General features: G+C 45.4%; 1 protein-coding gene across 3 annotated transcripts in view; it reads right to left on the bottom strand.

Moving 5' to 3' along the window:
* The window catches only part of CADM3 (cell adhesion molecule 3), a 30,294-nt gene extending 11,476 nt beyond the window's left edge, over nucleotides 1–18,818 (bottom strand). Inside the window, exons 1-2 of one of the 3 annotated variants that reach the window (XM_036834680.1) lie at nucleotides 18,568–18,818; nucleotides 591–692 (exon numbers count right to left, since the gene is read on the bottom strand). In XM_036834680.1, the coding sequence (XP_036690575.1) occupies nucleotides 591–692; nucleotides 18,568–18,649 (184 nt within the window). In that variant the 5' untranslated portion in view covers nucleotides 18,650–18,818. The remainder of the gene's footprint in view (nucleotides 1–590; nucleotides 693–18,567) is intronic. The other 2 variants (XM_036834663.1, XM_036834671.1) reach the window with 2 other exon arrangements.
* Nucleotides 18,819–25,649: the final 6,831 nt, after the last annotated feature.

Raw genomic sequence — 25,649 nt, 5'->3', positions numbered from 1 at the left:
TTAAGATCATTCTACCGATCAGTGATTCTAGTTAGGACTAGAATCCTGAGTCTCAAGGCAGTGCTCTTTTCACTGGAATGCGCCTCAGGTAATCATCTAACTTGAGAATCAAAACTATGACTTTAATGTTAGCAAGCCAGAGACTGAGCTGGCTGAATAAAGGTGGAAGTGATATCTTCCTTAAATATCTCAACGAAAGGTTTGGGAAACCTATCATTTACTGCTAGCCATAAACCGATTTTTGACTGGTAATCCCATTGTCCCTGGTTCCTTTTGAAGAATTCTATCTTGATTGTGTCTTTCCAGAACCTCTTTATTCTGAGTAATACACTCCTCCTGGAATCATTTTATTTTTGGAAAAAGGTGTAAGGGATACAGAGGTCCCTGTACCGGAGTGAGGGAAGGAGGAGTAGGTGCCAGGGGAGTTGGTGGTGCAGAACTAAGTACTAAAATGTCAAATGGAGAGGGGGAAGAGTTGTGTGGTAATGAGGGGAGTGAGAACACAGGGTGGAGGCAACATGAGTGGGAGACGATGTGAGGATGGCGGAGGGAACTGAGGGACATTGAGATGAGGGGGCCTGGATTCTCACCTTGACTGGCCAGCATGTCAGGGCTGCTCCACACTGTGGAGCCCACGGCCTCTTCGAGTGGAGCCAGAGTCCCCAGCTCCAAATTCTGCTCTTGCCAGTAGCCTGGGGAGAGAGTCTCCATGAAGGATGAGCCCTACATTTAAGCTGCTACCGTTTGGGATCTGTACTTTCATTGTTGGGGATGGGGGAGAGGACTGGCCCCTGTGAAAAGCAGCTTCACCAGGGTACCTAAGAGAAGGTGGCTTTCTCACAAAAGGGGGAGATTAACTCAAGTCCTGAAAAGGGAAGTGAAGTCTTCCTCCGAAGGGGTGAATTAAAGGAGGATGCTAAGCTTTAGCAGTCAATCACATAACGTTAGAGCCAACAGAGATCTTAGAGGTCATCTGGTCCAGTTCTCCCAGTTCACAGGTGAGGACACTGACGCCCACTAGGGTTAAAAGTGACTTGGCGAAGGTCATGCAGAAACAGGAAAGATAACCAAGACTTTTCATTCCTGATCCGGGATTCTTTCTGCTACACCAAATTATCTACTAAAATAATGACAGGTTTAATCATTAAAAAGTACGTTCCCATTTAGTCCTTTTAATAAACCAGTTAAATAAGTACTGTTGGTATTATCACTTCTACCTTGAAGAGGGGAAACAGAATGAAGTGACTTGCCCAAGGTCCTACAAACAGAAGAACAAAGACTGGAAATTAAATGCCTGATTCCAAATCCAAAGCTCTGTTTCAAGGTGACACCCTTAGCACTGACGACACAGACCACAGCTGGGGATGAAAGTTATCCCACGCCTTCCTAGATTGTTACCTTCTATCCGGTGCTCCGATTCTTAAGCTTTCCTCCTCCACTCTCAGTCCCACTCACCATTTTATATCACTGACTCTGCTCCCTCATCTGGCACGGCACACGCCCAAGGCTTGAGTCACCGGCTCTCTTCCTAGTTGGTAGGCCCTAAACCCTTCTGTGAAGTACTGTATAGTTTCCATGGCCTGTTTCCCCCAACTCAACCTGAGAGACGGAGGGACAAAGAAACCGGCCTTGAGAATCTTTTCATGATCTCCCGTTGTAAAGCCAGTAGCCAATCACATGCGCACAATTCAGTAACGTCATCGGCTGCTGAGCAGAGTCCGGAACTGCTCCTTGTCCCGGGCCTGGAGTCCGGCAGAACTTCGCCAATTGTCCCAGCGCGCCCGCTCCAGAGGCAGCGGGGGAGGGCGGTGGGAGAGGAAAGAACGAGAAGGGGGCGATGGGACCGAGGAGGATGGGTAGGGGAGATGGGGAGGGTACGGGGTGGCAGGGGTGTGAGACTAAAAAGATAAGTGGGACGTGGTCTTAGGGTCCACGAGAAGAAAGGGGACGAGGAAGAGAGTTGCAGAATCAAAGGGAAAGAAGGGTGAGGGAGAGGAGAGAGTGGGGGAGGGAGGGAAGGGAGTACCGGGGAAGGGAGAGGGATGGGGGAAGGGAGAGGGTGTTAGAAAGAGTCCTAACCTCGGGATAGGGCTCTAAGATAGCTTCAGAGGTTCACTGGCCTTCAAGGAGACGCCTCGCCTCTCCACTGTTCCTCAGACATCCTCCAGGAGGTTTGAGAAATGACTCTGTTCCCGAACAGGAGAAGCGCTAATGCCCAAATGCGGAGGGGGAGTAAAGCAGTGGAAAAAAAAAAAGAGTATCTGTAACAGGTAGAAGTAGGCAAGAAAGCGAACAAGGAAAGTGTTGGTGAAGAGAGGCAAGAAAGATGAGGATGGGAGAAGGAAAGGAGGCCAGGAAGAGGACCAGGGCGCTCAGATCCAACAGAGAGTCCCCCTGGGTGCCCTCGCCCTGCTGCCTTCTGTGGACATCAAGAATGGAGGCAACCGGAAGTTGGTGAGTGTTTCTCGGTATTTTCCAGGTCGTCTGTTTGTGGGCGCTTCCACACACAGTGGGAAGCCAAACTGGTTGTGGTAAAGCTTGGAATGGTAGAGGGACAGGGAGAAGCCAGAGAGGGGTCAGTGCTCCACACCACAGTATTGGTACCTAGTGCACCAAGTAAGCACTAAATAGACCTTTGCTCAAATGGATAAAATAGCCATCTCCTACGCTGGCATAGGGCTTTCAGTTTGCAGAGTGGATTTTCAATCATGATTTCATGTCAAAACAACCTTGAGGGAGAGGCAGCCAGATACAATCTTTTTTTTTTTTTAATTTTAATTAATTTATTTTTTTGGCTGTGTTGGGTCTTCGTTTCTGTGTGAGGGCTCTCTCCAGTTGCAGCAAGCGGGGGCCACTCTTCATCGCGGTGCGCGGGCCTCTCACTATCGCCGTCTCTCTTGTTGCGGAACACAGGCTCCAGACGCGCAGGCTCAGTAGTTGTGGCTCACGGGCCTAGTTGCTCCGCGGCATGTGGGATCTTCCCGGACCAGGGCTCGAACCCGTGTCCCGTGCATTGGCAGGCAAATTCTCAACCACTGCGCCACCAGGGAAGCCCAGAATCACTTTTTAGAGATGAGGTTTAGAGGGATTCAGTGACTTACCTAAAGGCACACAAGTAACACCCTCTCAAGGATCCTCTTTCTCCTGCTGGTGGTGCACTCAAAGCTTTTTCAACAGCTTCTGTTTCTTATAGCATTTCAGTCCATTGTATTGCAATTTACTTGTTTCGTTATCAGCCTCCTCATCTAAACTCAGAGTTGGTGAAGAGAAGGAGCCTTCCCTTATTCATCTTTGTATTTTCAGCACTTAGCCCATAGTGGGCTCTCAGTACATTTAACTGGCTCTGGTAATTCATTCAGTCACAATTGGCACTCTGCTGTGTCCATTCTTACTCAGGCAGAGCATGTCTTCTGTCCAGATAGCATAGGTTTAGTCTTCATTCTCTTGCTCCTTATTTCATTTGTGCTGTTTTCTGCCTTCTTCTCAGTTGCTTTTCTCCTTGCTTATATTCCTTTCATCCCTCCCCTCCTCCTGCATTTTGCTGGCTTTTTTTTTTTTTTTTTTTCTGAATAGGATGAATAAGTGAAATGATGATGTCATTCAAACTAAACTGAATTGTTTAGATGAGGGGTCTGATAACTAAACAAATAATCTCCAATAAATGGCATATTAGGGATATGCTTGATATACAGTATGGTCCCTGTAGGTTTACAAGGAACTCACTCTGGTTTGTTGTGTTTTAAGAAACTGATTAAGAAGTAGCTGGGTTTTTTTTTTCCTCCTGGAGGTGATATTTTACCTTGTAATTCTCCAAAGTACTTATGATCTCATGTCTCCTCTTGAGAACTGTCTGTTAATATGCCTGAACGTTTTCTTGCTGTTTTTATAAAATTGTACACCTGTAATGATAAATTCCGAATAGCCACTCCCTTGGGTGCAGATGAGTGATTATAATGTTATTCACAGAAACATGGATAAATGGCAGAAATTATAACCTGGAATGTGAAAGCCTTGTTCTTTGGATTTAGAGCTTGCCAACTGTTTATGACATCAGCATAAATTCCTTCAATGGATTCAGACTCAAAAGGAAAACTTAAGAGTGCTCTGAAAAGGTGGCATGCACTTTGAAGTGGAAATAATGACAGTTCTGCTCAGGCAGGGTCATTGGAAGGAAATGCAGACTTTGAGTCCACAAGACTGTTAGTAAGGGGAGGGCCCAGGTTAATCACATTGAAAAACAGATAAAGAGAGCTCCAGTCATATGGGTCATATTGTTTCCCTGCTTAGAAACCCTCACTGACTTCCCACTGTCTGCAGATGATATCCAGATTTGTTAGCCTGGCTTATAAGATCCTGCACGGTCTGATGCCATTATGCCTTTCAGCTTTGTCTTTTCTTTACTTCACTCACCCCATATCCCAGACATATGACGCTATTTGGAATTCTTTCTATAAACCCTTTCCTTTCCTGCATACATTCCCTTTCCCACAGTCACTCTGTTGATAATGCTCTTCACCCATCTTCACACATCTAAGCCCTAAAAAGCCTATTTTCTGTGGCACTTCCTTCAAGAAGCCTCCCCTGATTCCCTGATTGCCTCAGATGGAAATAATTTCTGATTTTTTTTTTTTGAGTCACAACACTTTATCTACTTTTCTTAAATTATGCATCACTCTTTACTTTGTACTGCAAGTTTCGCTTTCTTCCTAAATTTTAACGATTCTGCAGGTAGGGTTGATATCTGATTCGTCTCTGTATCTGGTACTGGCCCTAATACAGCATATTGCACTTAGAAGGTGCTTAATGAGTACTTATTTAATAAATGAATCCAAGATGCTTAACATCTTCAACTATGAGAGCTAGGTTCAAAATATGCCAGTGAAGAGGAAATAGCAAACCAAAAAGCCTAGGAAGAAATGGGCCAAGGAAGAGGGTAGATCACCCAGAAGCTGAAGCTCTGTAAGTTTACAAGATGGGTGGAAATCTCTATTTATTGATTACCTTCTGTGTGTCATGATCCAAGCGAGGTGCTCTATATGCATTATTCCAGAATAACCCTTTAATAGGTATTATTATGCACATGCTAAGGATGAGTTAACTAAGACTCAGAGACTAACTAAGACTCAGAAAAGTTAAGTAACTTATCCATATGATGCATCCAATAAGTGTTGGGATAAACTTAGATCTCTCTGACCACAGAGCCCAGACTTTCTGCATATCTTCAGTACACTGCCTCCCTTTGCAGGAGCATGTGCTTCGTGTGTGTGTGTGTGTGTGTGTGTGTGTGTGTGTGTGTGTGTGTGTGTGGTGGGGGAGGGCAGAGGTTACAGGTGGAAAGATTCCTTCTTGCATTGCTGGCCTGGGGGTGCTCACCTAAACAAAATTCACAACGCTTACCTGCAATATGAGAAAAATAACAGTGTAGCAAGTTGGAAATGAGTGCTTATGGTGGTGGTGTGATTTGTATCCACTGAATTACATTTTTAATTGGATTTCTTGGTGTGTCTTCATCTATATCTTTGGGGGCTCACCCCAAAGGCCTTATAATTTGGGATGATTCTTCAGTTAACCAAGCAATAGACGTGTCTGGTTAAAACTAAGAGTGCCCTCACGTTTTCATAGCACTCTAGCACCTAGGCTACGAACTAAGATTGTCTTCTTATTTGCTCTCAGTTGTCTGGGAGGTTTCTTAATTCTTGGTCTATTTACTCATGGGTTCCAGTAGCTTTAAGACTCCCAGCATTTTAAAGGACAAAGTAGCCCTTTCACCCACTGATTTCCTTCTGATTAATTGTTCATATTAAGAGTAGCAGAGGTGGGAACCAGGGACTTACTAATGTGCCTTTTAAAGCATACATTGGCACCTCTGATTTCATTTTTCATCCATAGTACAGGACCTCACACATAGTAAGTGCTCAATATTTATTGAATAAATAAATAACTCAGATGAATAAAAATGTATTATGTTTCCAATTTAAGTGATGCTAGTAAGGAAGTTTATATGTCAGTATAACCCCTTATTGCTTGGTTTATGTATCTTCCCTGCCCTGTCTGTTTCGGGAATCTACATTGCATGGGCCTTAGGGCCATGTACAGGGTCACGGGTGCACATTTGGGATGGTGGGACAAGGGGACAGAGCTCCCCTGCATAACTGTTGCTGGCCTTGCCAGTGCTTGGGTCCAGAACTCCACTTCCCAGATTATAGAGAACACCAACTCCCCGAGTAGGAGTTGATGATGATGGTGATGATGATGATGATGATGATGATGATGATTCAGCATTTCTCTAACTCCAGAGTTAAAAATACTCTTCATCCCAGCCTACTTGTTATTCCTCACGACTACCATGACAGGTGGGTGGAGGAGTGTTATCTCCAAGGGAAAAACACATTGGGGGCTGTGGCCCAGAATGCCGGAGGGACCCACTTTTAGAATGGTTTACCCACCCCTATCACTGGGCTCCCTGACCAGGTGATCTCACTCTGATTCTTCCCTAACACTAGCTACGCAGTGAATTCTTATATGTATTTCGATCACACACTGAAGAGAATGGCCATGAAATCAGAACTAGAACTCAGCGCCTTAATCTTTTCTTTATGCGCGGAGCCACATTTTTCTTTAGCAGTGAATGTCTGCTTCCGCATTTGGAGGAAAGTGGACCAATCTCACCTGAGGCCTGATTTAATCGATAACTCCAAGATTTGGGAGGGGAGTTACTTTGACCTGAGTAACTTTAGAGCACAACACCCTGATCACAAAGGACTCTCTTAAAACTTAATTTTCTCCATTTGCTCTTAGGTTGCCAGGAATTATGCTACTTCTGCAGAAGTTACTGTGTAGTTTCCTAGTCTAAGACACTGAGGGCAGGAGTGTCAAAATATTCTCTCACTACCTGCTCTACGTTCCTTTCTAACTTTGTCCTCTCCAAGCTCCCGATTCGCTTCCATTCCCAATGTTATAGTGCGGTCAGACGAAAGAAAGCTGGGGCCATAGAGGTAAGAGTTATTCTGTATTGGGGCTTGTCTGTCCTTTCAGGTGTACTTCCTTCCCTTCCTGTTGCTCTTCAGGGCAGGCCCCTGTCCCCTCCCAGGCAGTAGGATCCCCTAAAGGATCTCCTTGCTCAGCTCAGATATGCGCCGGCGCACATCCACTTCAGAGCGCCACAGCTCAGTCACGCTTCAGCTGCCTGCCTCCCTGATCTAGGCCTTCTCTCCAGCCCGCTGGCCTCTCCACCCTTTCTGGCTTGAGCTGCTGAGACCTTGCTCCTTTGTGTTCCCTCCCTCCATTATTTCTGTTGCTGTCTGGTTTTCCCTCCTGGAGTCTTGTTTATCTACTTTCTCTCTGGCTCCCAACAGCCTCTTGGGCCCGAAGTCACTACTCTCTGGGTGTAGCTTTACTCTCCCAGGAGGCGTACACGATATAAGTGAAACTGGAAGGTGAATAGGGTGGGGAAGAGAACCTTCCCTGTAAGAAGTCCCTACTATACTGATTAGCCTCATAGCTTGGTAAAGTGTGGCCAAGAGGTACAGATTTATAGAACCAGGGATCCTATTCTGTTAGATGATCCAAGAGATTTAGGTTTGGAAAGGACGGATCTGGGCTCAAACAGGTTTATTATTGCATGAAGGCAGATACCTTTTGCTTCCATCCTAAGCAGTTGTTGAAAATGAAAGGCTTTTGTTTCCTGGGATTGGAATGGTGTGGGGCTTAGCTTTTCTAGGCTGAATGAAGAGGAGGGAATCTTTAGGGTACTTGGCTAGTTGGCTAGCTTGCCTGTGGTGGGTGTGAGGGTGGGGTTAAAACAAAAAGCACATCTTGATGTTAACCCTCTTTTCACTGAAAAAAAAAAAAACCCACTTATTCCAAATGTTTTCCTATATCCAAATGTTAAAAAAGTATACAAGTTTAAGTGCCGTGAGTAACTATATTTGATACATTTGCTAAAACCCTGCAGTCAATTTGCATGTTCTAGTCATTTTCTACTGACCCCTAATGGCCAGAGGTGGTTATTCCTAAGATCTTTTTGAGTCTTCTAGACAGAGGATGGAACTGATGTCCTTTCTGACTCCCTGTTACCAAAGTTCAGTAATTCCTTGCCTTCTCTTTCTGTACCTCATTCTTCCTAAAATATTTTCCCGTCTATGATTCTTAGAAGCATAGACTTTTAGAGTTGATAAGAATCTTAAGTAGCAGCTAGTGCAAACTTCCCATTTAAAAGATGAAGAACCAAGGCTCAGAGAGGCTTAGAAATTTAAGCATGGTCACACAGGCAGCTAGTGGGAGCTGTGGTTATAACCCCAGTCTTTTGTTCTCGTTGCCATTTGACAGCAGTCCTGTGAACTAGCTAATTTGGAAGTTAAGTTGCCATTTAGTGTGATTTTACTTCCAGTGACATCCACTCTTCCTGCTTCCCATCTCCCTGTGCATTGTAGTGAGGAACCCCAGGACCCTAGATCTCAAGGGAAGTAACTCTACTAAATGCCAGGCAGGTTAGAGAAGTTGGGGTGAGATGAGGAAGGAGTCTCTGAAGGTGCGAAGAATGGCATCGTCACAAATGTCGGGGACTTCATGGCAGATTCCAGTTCTCACAAAAGAGGAGGCCGTGGGGCAGAAGCTACTTCCATGCCCTTTAGGAGTTAGAAGGGTGATGAGGAGGACAGGCCGTGTGTACGTGTGCGTGTTGGCATCTGTGTGGTGGAGAGCTGGAGGCTGCTAACCTCATTGTGATGTGGGAGACAGAGACTAGAAGAGAGAAAAACGCAGAGGAGCTTTTCCTATTCTTGAGCTGGTGAGAGAAAAAATCTGGAGGCAGAAGTGGGCTTGCAGTAGGCTGAGGGGGGCCTCTCGGAGACTTAGTTAAGATTCTGAGGAGCAGAGACTGGGAAGTGGGTGGCAGAGAAGGAGGTGGGGACAGCTGTTGCTTTGATTTGCTATTGAGTCAGTGTTCTCGGTGCATTAGCACTGGGAGGGAGCCCTGGGCTGGCCCCCAACAAAAACAAGCCCCTCTGGAGCCAATACTTTGTTGTAGTAAGAACTGCAGTTGGGAGACAGAAAGGAAGGGGATCTAATCCCAAAAGAGCCCCTTCCTCGCCTTAGCGCCTACCTTCTAGGACTGGGCTCTGTGCTCCAGACAAGTGTCTAGTGTTCTGTACTAAGAGGCTGGGGGGGGGAGGTGATGAGACAGAGCAGAACGGATGGCTCAGTAAGGGCTGCTGGGAGCATGGGTTCTGTGCAGGGCTTTGACTTTCATCAGTTATTTCTCAAGCAAGTCCCTAAGGTCGGGCATGAAATCACTCCAGTTGATGACAGCCTTGAGCCATTTTAGAAGTGTCCTTTTACCCCTATCGCCTCATTCCCTTCCCACCATGCTCACATGCTCAGAAATCACAACAGGTATGACCTGGAGTCTGTATTCTAATGCAACAGAGAGTCAGGAGTCTAGACTTTGAACTCTCAGATGTCCCTTGAACCAAGTACAGGCACTTTTATACCCTTTCCCTAAATGTATCTAGCTGCTTTCACACGTATGTAATAGAACTGGGGAAAAAAATCACCCCATCTTAGGAAAGTACTTAGGAAAGGATACATAACAGAGTCAGTGTGGAGTAAATGAAAGCATAATTCAGTTTAACTTGTTGGAAAATATGTTTAGCTATGAGAAAATAGGGACTGGGAATGGGAGGGAAAGCCCAGGGACCCTGGGGAGAAGTAAAGAACAGATTCCCTGAGGAATCTCCAGCCAGGTGCCAAAGCCTTGCTCCTAAGCCTCCAGAGCCTCAATACCTGTTTGAGTGCGTGGCTGCATTCCCTTCTCAACAAGCTCTATCTCATTCTTTGCTCTTTAATGTCGCACTTTAGATATTTCAGGCTGATGGCTTGGTGTAGCGGGATAACAATGCTGTGAAAAAGTTTAATTTGTTAGAAGTCAGGCAAGAAAGCACTCATCTCGGCTGGCTCTCATTTTACTGACTTGTTTTTACTGTTTCTCTTCACTGGGTCATCAGAATCAGGGTGTGGATGACAGGTGCAGGGCAGTGATTAGGAGGATCACATGGAGAAAAAGGTGGTCTGCTCTACACACCCACACTACTCCGGGTTCCCCTCTTCTGCCAATCCTAGCTGAGATGTAGTCTCTGCCCTTCACCTTTCTCACCTAAAAATGTATTTTTCAGCAGGTGGTTGTTCAATTAGCCTTACTTTGGGCCTTCCTGGGAATTTAACCCTTCTGTGAGATAGACACATTCTTCCAAGTCTGCAGACCTCACAGTTCCCGATATGGCCAATAATTCTGTTCTGACCCAGAGATCTCCTCCTCTCCTTAAATCTTCATTGAGAATCTCTTCTTCAATGTGGATATACATTCGATTTTGTTCCCCAAGATGCACACATATTCCAACCTGGTTACTCTCTTTTTCTCCTTCAGTATGTGTCCCTCACTACACACATGACAACTACCATTTTCACTCCTTGTATCTCTGTTTTCATTTTTTTTTTTTTTTGGTCATAAACATAGCTTTTTCTTATGACCCAGATACAGAGCCCTTTTCACCAGCCTGTTATTAATCAGAACCCCTAATGTCCAGCAAACCATATGGTTTAAACTCAGATTCTCCCCAAAGCAGAATTCAGGCTCTCTCTCCTGCTCAAACTCCCCAGGAGAGGGCCAGAATCCTCTTCTCCCCAGGGCTGAGGCTCAGTCCATCTGTCACTGACACTGGACTCCGGGGCTTGGAAACCAGAAGAGAGTTGGCATTAAGCAGCAGTAGAGGATAAATGAGAATGTGTGAGGCCCATGGGCTTAGTGATGGTGGGTTTTATATTTGTTTGAGATTATAGGATGGAGATTAGAGGAGGGAATATATAATATGTGTTTGGAAATTTCTTCGTTAAGAACTAGAGTAAGAACTAGTAAGAACAAGTGAGTATAATTGTCTCACTGTTAAGTTTGCATTTGCTGAGGGACAAATGATTAGGAGCAGACGGTAAAATGGGCCCCTCATTTTATGATAATGAGAGAACTTGACTCCAGGCTCTTCAAAGACTGACCTAGGCTAGGCTAAGTCTTAAGTTACTTGTCATCGATGTATTTATTAGAGGTTTGCTGGGTTTCCAAGGAGCATTGGGTATTTAAGTCAGAGACTCAATAAACCAGTTCACCTTCTGGAGCTTTTTACTCTGTCTGAGGCTTTGGCTGGAATTCTAGAATCCAAATTGGAAGCAAAGAGCCAGGTCCCAGAAGAAAAATGAATACAAGAAACAAGGATCTGCATATTCCCAATGAAATCTGGTATTGGAAGTATAGTTCTCCATTCTATTTTGCTAACAGCTGGGACTATATGAAGGAAATGGAGAACTAAGTAATGGCTAGCTTAGAGATGAATGGCTGAGATATCAGCCTTCATTTCTTTTTCTTTTTTCCCTAGGGTGAGGTGATGCATCTGACCTTTCTGACCCTGAACTGGAAGTAAATGAGCCAAAGGTGCTTATAATTAGCAATCAATACACAATTAGTGTAGGTCTAGCTGGGGTAAGGAAAAATAAATCCTTAGAGAAAGCAACATTTTAGTTCTTTATATTATTTAGCTTTCTTATTCTCCTGCAGACGTCCAGAAGAAAGATGGAGAGAGATGAGAGGGCTAAAGAATCCCAGAGGTAAGAGCTCACATAGAAGAATGATACACATATTGAAAAAAATGTTGGAGTCTCTGCATGAGAATCCTTTCAGAAACATGTCTGCTCTTTATGAGAACGGGGTCTCAGGGAGATGAGTAGATGGGAGAAACTCCAGCTGTTACCATAACCCTAATTCTGTCTTCTTGAAGGCTCGCTCATGGAGATAAATCACTTCCATTACCTGTCCTTGAGGAATGAAGTTTCTCCTTGTATCAAATAAGGAAATGGAAGAGGGGTCCTGGAAATTAATTCTGGAAACCTGTCTCCCCAGCCTCACTCTGGTGTAGGTCATTCATAAGTGTTAACTATTATATGAACTATTATGCAAAACTGACATGGGGAAATCAGCATTTAGGGGAAGAGAAGCTTGTGTAGCTTTGATGTGATGGGAGGAACAGGCTATCTAGTCTCAGACTGGCAGGGGCTGAACATTCTCATTGGGATCATTGGCAGTACCCCAAAAGAGTAGCAGAGTCCAGTTTAAAGATCCGTCTCCTGAGATCTGGCCAAGGACTTGGACTCTGGGATAGGATGGTTCTATTTAAGGCCATGTAGTCTGTACTAGATGGTTATAATGATGAGGGACATGAGTCAGGGATTTGATATTTATCTTCTATTCCTCTCATATATTGAATTCCTCTATTATCTATTCTGATAACCTATTCTATATGTTGTCTTTACGTTTACTGCTAAGGCTGAGGGGACAGGAACAATGGGTACCATGACAGGACAATTAGAGTTGGTTGTCAGGCTCAGAGTGGTGTTAAGAGGTACATGCTCATAAACTGAGTAGGACTCATTTTGCATTCCACATTTATAGTGTATATGTGGTTATAGTATATGAGCAATGTTGTCTCAATCTAAACCACGACTATTTGTAGTTCTGTTTTAAATCTATGAGTCCAAATATGGCAAAACATTCAGTTCTTTTGAGGCCATCTGAGGTCACTCTATGTCCTAGTCTCCTGAACATTGCAAACAACACTTCTTTTCAACCTCAGTATTATTTGCTCTTTCTGTCCCCTTCCTACAGGGGATTAGGTGGTAATGAAGAATCTCCAGATCTATATCTACAGGTCTTGTTTACCTCTTTCTGGTGGAGCAGGTCAGGGATCATAACAAAGATCATGTGTGTGTTTGTGGTAGGGGGAGGGAAATTCCAGCCCCGTTCTGAGGGCTGCACTGTAGCGAGTAAAGAGATTAGGAGCTTGGATGGGGAGCAGGACCACGGAGAGCAGCAAGAAGAGCCTGGAGTGTCCCTGTCAGGGGCTAGCACCATGGAGAGCTCAAAGCACCTGTGGTTTGTTCCACAAAGAACAGGGCAACCAGGATCATAGGTGAAGGCAGCCAGCTCTCAAACAAACCAAACAAACCAGACATCAGGGCTTCTGCTAGGATCACGCCACACACATCACTTGCTCTCAAAGGCCTCCTGAAGTACTCTGTTTGAACCTGCCACACATACAACCAAGAGATTGTGCTAAAAAGTGAGGACCGCCACCAGACTGAGTTGGTCAACATGAGCCTCAGTAATTATGAAAATTACATTAGTATCAGTGGTGGTGGAAGAGGTTTTGACTTGCTACAACCAATTATGAATGAAATTAATAGTATCTTTCATTGTGGGAAAAAGAGCACCACAAAGCCTGTGTCCCCTCAGAGACACACTAGGCATGAGGAAACCAAAACGTGTATTACAGTCAGATAAGGTATGAGATGTATCAGAGTCCGAGTGCTCTAAGGCACCCCAAATTGCTGTGAACAGTCCAGTCTTGATCATACACAGAAAAATGGAATGGATTATGACTCTTAAAAAGGGTATTGTCCTCAGGACTTAGAGGCCTCTGTGTTAGTTGGGAAATTTGGCCACTCTCTTTAGACTTAGGGGAATTTCAGTAAAGGGACAGATAGTTCTCTCTTTCAGTACTTGTTGCTTCCGCGAAGAACAGGTAGCTTTAATGAGCTTATATTTTGTAAAAATCTCAGCAGCTTCATGTGTTCAAGACTCTTGACAACTTGACTTCTCAGTGCTAGAATGGATGGATCTCCTTGTTACAACAGGACTGGATTGGGTTTTTACTTGGGTTATAAAACCTCTGAGCATCAGCTGGTTCTGACTTTGTAAAGAATCATCTCTGCTGCTGGTCCTAGAGGAAGAAGCAGATCTTTGGCCCCAGAGACTTGTTCTTCTCTATTTTACAATTACGTGGAGTGTTTGTTCTTAATTTGACTGAGTTCTTAGAGACCCTGAATCTTTTTCTGATGGCTTGCTTTTCTGGTGGTTTGTTTCTCTCTATTTCTTATAAGCATTCCCATGAGTATTGCTATTCTCGGAATTTATGGATGGACCTCTAGGACATGACCTTATCCAGGAAACAAAATGTTCCAGTACGTGGACCTATAGCCAATGATTCAACAGGACATACTAACTTTTAGCCTGAAAAATGAAAGGAGAAGATATAATTAACAAAACTATCTAATACCCTGGCTTTTTCATTCAGTAGTCAGTAAGGAGCTGGTCCAGTCCACAGCTTGCTTTCATGGAGAACCTGGATTACCACCCTTCAGTGAAATTCCGTTACTGAGAAATAGATGACAAAAAAGGGATTGTTGAGCTGGTTCTATTGGAGTAGGAAACAACAAAGAATGTGACTAGCCACGGCCCCAGGGGTTTTATTATTTCTCTGATGATAACCGTGAGGATCTTTTCCTAGGTTATTTTTTTGTGACCTAAGGACAAGCAGCTTTTGATTCTATTGTATATATTATTTGGACTGCAAGAAAGTAGTAGCAATAACAAGGGGTACCAAAATCAGATCTAAGGCTTTTCAGAGCAATGGCACAACTACTTAGTCTGCTGTTTCAAAGTGACCAGAGCACCAAAAAGATGCCATCTGTGGAATTTTATGGCTGCAGAACTATGAGTCATTCTTCAAGTGAATAGTGAATGTCTCCAACAAGGCGCTCTTGAAATTAGATTTGGCCCTCCTTTTCTCCTCAGTTGGAAGAAGAGAGAGAGAGAGAGAGAAGACACCTAAGGGTAGTGAGCTGTCTCATTTACTGTCAGTCTAGGGCAGAGGATTTCAAACTGTATGTGGCAGAACCTCTGTCTGTGCCTTAAGGATTAGGGGGAGTGTAGGGGAAGCCAAAAAGAAGGGTGAGAGGGCTCCAGGTCTTACTTATCTGTTTCAATAAGAGTAATTCTCCTTGGATCTGTTTTATTTATTTGATAAAGGAATTTCACATCTTTAAAGATAAAAGTGAGAAAACCACTGTACTAATAAAAGAAACTACTAAAACCAATAGTGCTGTCTAGCCCTAGGGAGAGCTTAGGACAGAATCTTTGGTGTAACTGTTGGATAGGCAGCTGATATGCCACAGCTTGGACCCCACATCAGACAGACTGGTTCTGCATAGTATCAACTCAACTCTATGATACCAGTGTCTCTCTGATGGTTTCAACTTCTTTGTGCCAGAAAATGCACATGTCTGAAGGGAGAGCATCTCTTTCCCAGGGGTTCCCAGCTGCAACTGGGAAGAGAACAGGAACAGAAACAGAACAGCTACAGCTGCAACTAGGAACAGAAACTGGATGGAGTAGGTCTGCCAAGCAGATCTGTGGGCAGCTCTAGAGTGAATGCCTGCTGGACTTCTCCGGCACACTGGGCATGATCTCTGCACTGGGCACCTGGCCAGGGGGCTGCAGAATGGATGGCAGTGGACGGAAGGTCATTGGGAAGGGAAAGATATTCATGCGTGAGGCAGTGCAGTCCAAAGTTAAACTGCTATATCCTGGTATAAAGCAAAGTGACGCTGCCCACTTGTCTTGTCTCTGCACTAGATCAACGCACAGAGTGCTGGAAATAACTTGAAAAGGAAGAATCCAAGGAAGTCTGGTTACAATGTTGAATGTTGAGCTGCTCACCAGAAAGACAACCACAGAATACATTAAGTTCACAGGCCTTGTATCCCCCAAAGCTGGAACTGCCAACTTCTGCCCATACTAGTGGACAAACGTGAGAAGGAAGGGGCAGGTGGCAAACTCTGAATATCTAAGCCATTCCTGAGTTTCTAGCCACAGCACTCATGGCCGGGTTCAGATAACAGTCGTTTGCCCTTCTCCAACCTCTCAATCCCTGTTCAGCCTTATGAAACCTAAAAAAAAAAAAATGTATGCTGTACTTCAGGGAGCTGTATACCCCAGCAGCATATGAAGTTTGTTTTCCTCATTCTAAATGGAAATAGCCGCTCTGCCATACACCCTTGACCACTCCAGCATCTGTGTATTAGGATATCTTGTCCTTAAACTTTCACACCACATCTCTTCTTGTTCTGGTCAAATGTTACCAGGTAAGCTATATACTGCCTAGCTCCCTGCCCAGGGTCCTCAGGCCAAGTCAGGGGTACTAGACACACCTTCTTCATGATCCTGGGCAGAATGGCCTTAGGATCACCACCCATGAGCATTAAATCTATGCACCTACCTCCCCCATCAGAGTGGGTCTTTTTTGATCCTGAAGCTAAGAAGTAGAATTAATTTAGATAGAAGATCACATGTGGTTGTGCCTCTTGTACATCAGTACATCCTGAGACATTACAACCAGACATATGTCCACTGTCTGGACAGATGATGCTCTACAAGGAAAATGATGCTTGATTTGACTCTTTCTTGGGAACAGATTTCCCTCCCCATCCCCAAATTCTCAACCCCTCCTCCGGACATTCTCCATTCAAAATTTACTGCCTTCCACTCTTCCCTCAAGCCACTGCTCTGAAATATATATATGGATAAAGCATTTCTCTTCCTCTAAACCTTAAAGCCTGAGTAGGGGCTGGAGCCCAAATTGAAGACCAAGAAAGAATAGTGCAGTAGGTGAAGAAAGACTTGGCTAGGATATGGATTTACTCTCTTCTCCAATGTTTACATCCTAGAATTGAGCTCACAGCTTTCTGGGATGACTTCATTCTGTTTAGGTCTCAGCCTGGCCCCATCAGTTCCCATTGCTGAACAGGGGCGGTTTGGGTCATGCTCGTCTCTCTTAAACCCAGCTACCAGGATGGGAAGGCCAGGGGCTGCAGCTGAAAGTCAAGGCTTAGTAGAGACTCGTTATTGTGGTACATACACCCAGCAGCCTCTCCTTGCCTTGCACTTAGCCTGCCCTCCCTCAGGACTCTCTTCACCTCCTCAGTGAGTAGGGTCATCAGTACAGTCCTCTGGGGAAGGGGGATTCCACACAGGGGAGAGGAGGGGCCGCTGTCTCTATGGTGACTTGGGCAGGAACTCCCTTGGGGAGTGTTAATGGGTATAGAGTAGAAGGACTCAGCCAGCCAGCTGTAGGTAGGGGATCCCCAGTGTCCTCATACCAGCAGAAACTCCTTTATCATGGTGGAGACAGGGCTGGGGGAGCAGGTCAGGAGAGATGGAGCAATTATTCCTCCAGCACCCTGGCTCTTCGCCTGTTTCCTTCAGATGAAATTCTCTACATCATCATCCCCAGTTTCAACCCCTCCCCTCTCCACCCCCGCCCCGCCCTGTGCCCATCCCTTCTGGCCACTGGGTCCATCACCCAGGAGCCGCCTCCCCTTTCTCCTCCCCTGCGGTTCTTTCTGTTTTTCGTTGGCATCTGGCCGGGCATAGCCACCACCCTCCCCTTCACTGTCCCCACATCCCTTGGCTCTGCAGAGGTCCCGGTCCCTCTTCCCCTCCCCCAGCCCAGCCTGCCTCAGATAGGGGTGGGGGAGACCGAAGGATGCATTCCTTTAGTCCCTTCACAGCCTGCCCTCCCTCCTCCAGGGACCTGAGGCTCGAAGCTGTGGCTCCCTTCCTGGTCTCCCTACAAACTGCCCCCTGCCACTCCATTAATCGTCAGCAGCCTTTAAGAAAGCTGAGGTGCCCCGACAGAGCTGACCTACATAGCCCGGTCCAGGGCAGGAGGGGGCCCCAAGTCCCCTCACCCCTGGCCCCGCCTCCTTCCCCCCCCCCACCTCCTTCATCTTTCTACTGTGACAAACCCAAGAAGGTTTGAGTTCCTGACTGAAGCAAAGGGGGCTAGGCAAGACACCCCACCCCAAATCTGGCAAATCAATCCTTAGCCCAGGAAAGCTTTGGGTTTTCTATGCATTTCTCCTCCCCAAATATCTTCATCCTTCCCTTTGCCCAGCCTCTCCCCACTGCCCCCCCGCCCCCCTCCCCCGCTCTCGTCTGGGTTTCTTTTACCAGCTTCTGCCACCGCTAGGGATGTTGCCATCCCGGGGCCCTCTCCGCCCAGTGTTGTTGTTTTGCTCAAAGGAGAAGCCCCCCACTTCCTTGCCCACGCCCCCCTCAAGAGCCTCACCCAGGCTCCCTTCCCTGCCCACTCGGAGCTCCGCCGTGGGTTGGGGGGACAGGCTGGGGAGCAGAAATGTTTGCATACAGCAGTTTGGGGGATTGCACTGGCTACCCAACCCCTCCAGACATACATACACAAACACCCGACACACGCCCTGACTGAAACAGCGACAAATCTCACTCCGCCCCCAACACACACTGACACAGACATACACACAGATACTGACACAGAAACGCAGAACCAGACACCAACACAGACGCGCACACCCAGACACACACACGGACATCAACACATCCATACCCCGGGATGCTCATAACAGACCCAAACCCCGACTGCACACGCAGACACACTCGACGGTGTACAAGGAGGGGGCATACCCGGCACACCCCACGATCCACAGAGACACGGACGCTCAGAGACAGACACAGGGGTATCAGCAGCGGCTGGCGACTTTAACCCCCGCTTCCAAACAAAGCCAACAGGCTCCCTCCGCCCCCGCAGCCGGTCGGAACCCCCGCCCCGGTCCCTCCCCACCTCCCCTGGCGCCGCCCCCTCCCTCACTTACCGTCCTGGGAGAGGTTGGCCCCGCCGGGCGCCCAGCAGCTGGCGAAAAGCAGGAGCAGGGGCAGGGCGGAAGGGGCCCCCATCGCGCTTCCCGGCCGGCTCCCTGGCTGGGCGCTGGCGAGCCTGGGTCCCCAGGGGCTGGGGCTGGGGAGGGGGTAGACGACGACACTGACCGAAAGGGCGCCCCCGAGCCGCTTCGGAGCCCGGGGCCGAGGCGGGGACCGGGAGGGAGCCGGCGCTGCTGCAGTCGCGGGGATTAAATAGGGCGCTCGGAGCAAACCATTCGGTTGGAGGTGGAGGGGGGGGTGACGGGGGCTGGGCTGGTCGCGGGGGGGACAGGTTGCCGCATTCCCCACTGCCCCCCGCCTCCTGCACCCCCTCCGTGCAGTCGTGGTGCCTTCCACCTTCTCCCTCGGGAGCTCCACCGGACCGGCTCGGGCGTGGAGCAGAGGGAGAGAGCTGGCTCAGCAGTGGGACCTGGCGCCCACCCCTCTTAGGCTTGGGGTGGAGGGAGGCGGGGGGTCGGGCAGGGCTCTGGGCCAACTGGCGGGAGAGGCCACTGCAGGCCTGGGCAAGGGCGTGCCCACTAGCCCGAGATCCTCCAGCCCCGCCCTCCCTCCTTTGGCAACCGGGGATCCCCAGGAGCCTTGGGGTTCCCCTATCAACAGTATGCCCAGGGACATCTCTTCAATGGGTAACCAGTTACCCTGGTCATTCTCCAAAGCACTAACATCCCTAGTTCCTCTGACCAAACGAGCCCCTAGTTATACGCCCAGTAACAATTTGTGGCCCCAGGCAATTTCCTTTGAAAGGCATCTTCCAGCAAGCCCCCAGGCCATGGGAATCAACACTTCCCTCAATCCCTCCTCAAAGAAACTACTCCCCATCTAAAAACAGTGACTTCCCTTCAGACTCTGCCCAACCAAGCTACCTACAAAGCAACTCAGTGGTTTCCCACCTTAATCCTTCCTATTCCCCCACTTTACTCCCACCCCTTACCCCCAATATTTTTCTTCTTAATATTTCAAAAGAGTTTGTCCTTCCTTCTCAAATTTTAGTGAGTAAGATTCCTGGGTGAATGATCCGATCTACACACCCTCAGGAAGCTGCTCTCTTAAGGGCCAGTGCATCTGTGGCTAATGCAGTTCTTGCCCCTGAGGCCAGATATAAGACGAATGAGAGAGGCGGGGTGTCTGTACTTGCTCTTGGCTCATGAGTCCCAAGCCCCTGGGATTTGCTTTTTTTTTGTGATTGAAGTTCTGTGGAAGAGTTTTGGTACATCTCAGAAAGAGATCCTTCTGAGTCAGTTTTGCTCAAACTTAGCTTTTGGGAATACATTCCTAAATTTTAGAATCTCTGAATCAAAGAATTTTATGTATATAAGGATTCTTAGAAAATATTTGGTCCAATCCCTTACTACACCGGTGCAACTGAGATCCAAAGGGTATGAATTGATCTACCCAAGGTTATACTGACAATAGTAGAAAACACAAGTGTTGCCTAGGACATGGAATCATATGATTTTTAAAGTGCCATCCAATCTTGGGAGGCCAATTTTGTCCCTAGATGAGGGATTTGGGCACCTGTCTTCTAAGCCGTGGACCAGTCTCCTCTCTGAACTGCCTGTACCTCACTGTGCTAATCTTCAACATTTGGGTAATCTTTCCTCCTCTCAGATAGGCTTTCGCAGCTGTTTGTGATGAACTTAATGTCTCTGTCACCTAGTAACTCAAGGACAAGGATGTGGATAGTACTTTGTAATCAGTAAAGCTCCATATAAATGTTAGTCACTGGTGGAAAGGATGAGAGAGAATATTCTCCAGGAAGACCCTTGAGGATAGCCAGAAAGCTGCCCCTCTTTTTTTCTTCTCGCTGTTCGTGGAGTTTATCTATGGTTTCTGGGAGAAGAGCTCTGCCTACCTCTTGAACACTTCCTGAGTGTTTGGGTGTTTATTAAGAATTATTTGTAAGAGTTTTTGACCACCTTGGGTTGCCTGACTTGCCTACCTTGACACATCTTAGTGACTCCAAACCGTTCTGCTGCCCTGGGGTTCTCTGCCTCCCTGGGGGTTCTCTGACACCTTGAAATGTGTGAGAGGCAAAGCTAGAGGGAGGAGTGTGGTTGAGGGATACAGACACCTGAATGTAAGAGAGAGGTGAGACTGGGCTATGGGGTGGGGCAGGAGGGGAGATAAGGGGAAAATTGGACCTTATGACAGAGGTGGGATTAAGTTGGCATGAGTTTAGTCCGGCAGAGAAAAGGAACGAGTGGGTGTGTTTTCAAAGAGAGAATACGGCTTCAGAGAAGAAGGATCAGTCTATCCTAGTTAAAGAGTCTTGATGGATAAAGAGTATTATCTTTGGAGCTAGAAGAAGTTTTAGAGATCACCTAAGTGAGATTAAGAGAGGACAGGTTAGTGTTGGGGGGAATGAGAGTGGGGATGGGTGGGATTGGGATGGCAGGATGTGGGATTAGGTCCCAAGCTCCTGTAACTAATCACCTTTTCCATCTGCTACTCTGCCGTGATCCCCTTCTGCCTGCCCTTTAATTCTCTAATGACTCTGCTGGTCTGTCCCCACCCTCTACTGTAGCTGCACGGGATGAGAACCAAGGGTGGGAGGAGAGGGGGAGAGCTTTTGTGGAGAGAGAGTATCAGAGCAAGCAAATGAGACTCTGGAATGCTCTTTTCCTACTGGCTCCTTCTCTTTTCTGCATCATTAGCATCAGTTTGGCAGCACTTTAGGCCCTGGGAATAGGAAGCAGTCATTGGCTTTTAGAATTATAGGATAAAAGAGTATTAGAATTGTAAGGGACCTTCAGGATTACCTAATTAATACCCCTTGTTGAACAGATGAGGAAAATGAAACTCAGAGAAGTTAGGTGACTTTCTGTGTTCACACCGGTATGTAGTAGAGGGGTTAAGGTATTGGATAAAGGAGGAAGATATACTCTTGGGGGCAGGAGGAATAAGGAGAATCATTACTCTCCAGCAGTGTCCTCTGAGGAATTTCCTCTTCTGCGTATCTCAGAGTGAAAGGGTAGTGTCTCCTACAGAGGCAGATGTCTCCATTTGGAATAACTCATTACCTATAATCACTCTAATGCCCTTTGTCCCTGTGTACCCAGCATCTTACAGGCACCCTTTTCACTAGGAATAGAATTTTACAAAGAAAGCCTGACCTACAAGGATTATCCTCATCCTGAAAACAGGTAAAATAAAAGTATCCATGCTGCATTGTGATCTCTATGGTTACTTTTCACCCTAAAATGCTATGACATACAATCTGTGTTTCCCAGAGACTTGCACAAAGTCTGGAGTAGGTTGTCTGTGGGATTAAAGAACTGGTCACCACAGTGAAAACTGGGGGTAACAGTGAAGGGGAGTGGAAAGAAGGCGAGTTCTGGCTCCTGGGTGCCCCTATCCACTCAGCAGCAGCCTGGGTGGCTAGGGTTGAGGAATGTGGTGCTGGCACCGGTGCTGGGCTGGATGCAGCTGTGTGGGCCCTGGGCATTCCTTTCCCCACGCGCCTCCTCTCAGGGAGGGGGGAGGGCAGGAACTCGGCCTGAGTAGGGTGAATACTACATATTCATCTAGGAGGGGGATGACAGCACCTGAAGGAAAAAATCTCAGAAGCCTGGCTCAGTTCTGCTTTGCCCTCTAACCCTTCGCCTCCGTATGACTTTTTCTTTATCAGTAAATTCTACACAGGTTTCCATATTTGCTTTCCCCTTTAATTTTCCATCCAACTAAACCAGGATTCCTCATACTGTTTCTTGTTTCTATTATACAGTTTTAATTAACCCTATCCTTAATAATAACCTTTGTACGTGTTCTAATTCTAACCTTAACTGAATTCTAATTTCAACCCTAACCCTAATCTATTACAGACTCTAACTACTAATCCTAATACCAACCCCAATTTAATTGTTAATTTTAAGCAACATCGTAATTCTAACCTGTTATAAGCCACCAATTTAGGACAGCAACTTGCATGTAATAAAAATGATCACAGGTACCATTTTTGGGGAATCCGTTGTATGCCAGACTTTGCACTGGGTACTTTACAGGCACAGTATGTCATTCAGGTACCTGAAAGTACCCTAATGTGGTTGGAATTATTAGCTGCCTTACAGATATGAGGAAGTAAAGGTTTAATGAGATTATGTAATTTGTAAATAGTGGATCCAAATCCACTGTTGATGTTCATCTCTCTTTCTGCTAACAAATACTTTCTGATCTATCTTTTCCTAAAATCCTAATTCTGACTAGAATAACTTCTAAAATACTGAGTTTCTTGAAAGTATATTAGTAGTTACGTTTAAAAAAAAATAGTGGTACAAAATAGAAACCAAACAAACCAACAAAAAGGCCCAAATTCTCCCTGCCCAGAAACCCCACTGCCACTTTAAAACATTAATGTATTTATAGAGTTAAACTAATCAAACTATGGAAAGAAACAAACTAAAAGGAAAAGCCTCCTTCTCCTCCCCAGGCTTGCGCTGCCCCTGGGGGCATTGTTCCCATTGGAGTTTTGCAGCACAGCTGCCCTGCCTCCCACTGTGTATCAGGAAAGCACTAAAAGTCAAAATAAATACCTACCAATGAAATCACCGTATATATGCACGACTTAGGCTTGAAGCCCTCTAGACAATTTGAATTTATGATTAACAATAACTGTTAAAGGCTAAGCGTGTGCCAGGTTCTGTGCTAAGCTCTTTACATTTATTATCCCTTTTAATATTCACTAGCTCCTGGTGCAGAGTATGCCTTACCCCTATTTTACAGATGAGGACAGCAAGACCTGGAGAAGCCAAATGACTGGCACAAAATCACAAAGACAGTGAATGAGAGACACAGGTTTCAAAGACAGATTTGTCTTACTACACAGCCTCAATTTTTAACCACTAGACTTAGCCAAGGAGGCTTGTTAGAGAAAGAGGTCATTTGAGCTTTGTTCTAAAGGAGAGAAGGGAAGTTGCTTGATATTAGAAAGGAGGATGACCTATGGGACTGTAGATAGACTCAGATCGATATGGGAGGAGACAATACAAGGGGAAAAGGAGCAAGATGGCTAGCAAATGGAGGGAAATGAGTAAAAGGTGAGAGCATAACAGGGAAACAGAACAAATATGAGCAGAGACCCAGGGAATTTTTTGTGATGAATTCAGGCAAAAATAAAATCATGTAATAAATATGTGTGCCACTGTTGTTTCAGCTACAGGCTGATTGATGTATTTTGGAAAGACCGTAGGCACACATAATCATCTGCAAACAAAAATACACATTTCAGTTACATGGGTATCTGTAGCCTCTCCAACAAAATATCTCCGCATCCCTCCCCTTACATTCCATGCTCCATCGATATCATATGGCTTGTAATTTCCCAAACACAGTATGTTGTTTCATGCCTCAGTGTCTTTGCACATACTATTTTCTATACCTGGATTGCCCATCTTATTAAGCCTGATGAAACTTGTGTTTGTGTTTATTCATCCAAACTTTGATTAGGTGTCGTTGCCTCTGTGAAGCCGTCTGCACAGAGTTAATCACTCCTTGCTAGGTGCTACCATGGTATTGCATATATCCTTCCACTGTTACACTTTTTTCACTGTGTTATGATAGTTTGTCTACATGTTTTTCTCTTCTAACTGTGAGCTCCTTGAGGGCAGGAATAATATTTTATGAATCTTGTTATTCCCACTGCTTAGTATAGAAACAGAAAAATAGTAGATTCTCAGTTAATTCTGCTGAATTAAACTGAAATGATATGTTTACAAACACATAGGCTTAATCAACCGATTTTTTTTTTCAGAAGCATGGGCACACTGATTTCATTGGTATACTTCCTGTACGTTTGTATGTGTTCATATAGATACAATGTGTCCCAAATTAGGTGAATGAGTCTAATACACATGTACACATATTTTCATCCACTTATTCAAGATACATTTTGTAATTCTGGGAGTTGACTTAGAGCCTGCCACTTCCTTTTGCATATCTTCAATTGTGGAAAATTTTTATCCTTGGAGGTTAGCTTTTAATTTTGAAAATAGCCAAAGTCTTTGGGATCCAAGCCTTATAGATAAGTGGTGGTTCATGTTGGGTAATACAAAAACAAGATTTGGCTGTAAAGTAATAGTAAATGGCTTATAGGTTGACTAATATGTTGGTTCTTAAGGCAGTTTCTGAAGAGGAGCTCTAGAAAATTTCTGAGCAGTGACATTCTGATCAGTTTGTTAATACAAACAAAGTCAAACAGGAGTTTTGTCATTTTATAGTCACAATCGAGTATAAGAACACAAAAAATCATTTGTCCAGAATAGATCCCTGATCATTCTTTCATTCATTCATTTATAGTTTATTGAGTTTTTATGTGCAGTGCACAATGCTAGTTGAAAGTGGGTGTTTTGACACCGCTGTTTTGTTGCAATCTATAAAAAAAATCTAGAGACCCAGGTTTTATTTTTATAATGACAAAACAAAATGATCAGTGGATGCTCTTACCCCATCCCCAATTCCCACCCTGTTTTTTGAGCCTCACTTTATCTGCAAGGAATAATGCAAGGGTCAGGATAATATTCAGGGATGCAAAGTTCATGATGATGAAGACCAATCTGACAGTAATGGCTTACTTTTTAGAATCATAAAGTAGGAGTGAATGTTAAAAAATGTTATGTCTAGTGTTGGCCTCTAGAGAATACAAAGATAAGTCATGAAATTTACCTTCAAGGAACTCATAGTCCAGTAGGAAAGATAGGCAAACATATAATTACTACCCCATGTAATAAATGCTACAGTACAATTATATATACGGCATCATAGAATCAGGGAAGAGGCAGGGATTAAATTTATGGAAAACCTTAAGAAATGACTAGGAGTTGGTCACGTATAAAAAGGATGAAAGGTATTACAAAAGGGAACAGCATATACAAAAGCAGGAAAGCAGGCAACAGTATAGTCTGTTGTGGCTAGATTGTGAAGGGAATTTATGCTAGAGATTGCTCTTTATTCTGCAGACAAGCAGTCATTGAAGGGTTTTAAGCAGGGAAATGTCAGTGCCACATTTGCATTTTAGAGCGAT

The sequence above is a fragment of the Balaenoptera musculus genome, chromosome 1 (assembly GCF_009873245.2).
Source record: "Balaenoptera musculus isolate JJ_BM4_2016_0621 chromosome 1, mBalMus1.pri.v3, whole genome shotgun sequence".
NCBI lineage: Eukaryota > Metazoa > Chordata > Mammalia > Artiodactyla > Balaenopteridae > Balaenoptera > Balaenoptera musculus.
Note: the sequence above shows the minus strand (reverse complement) of the source record. Positions and strands in the feature narration are given on the sequence as shown.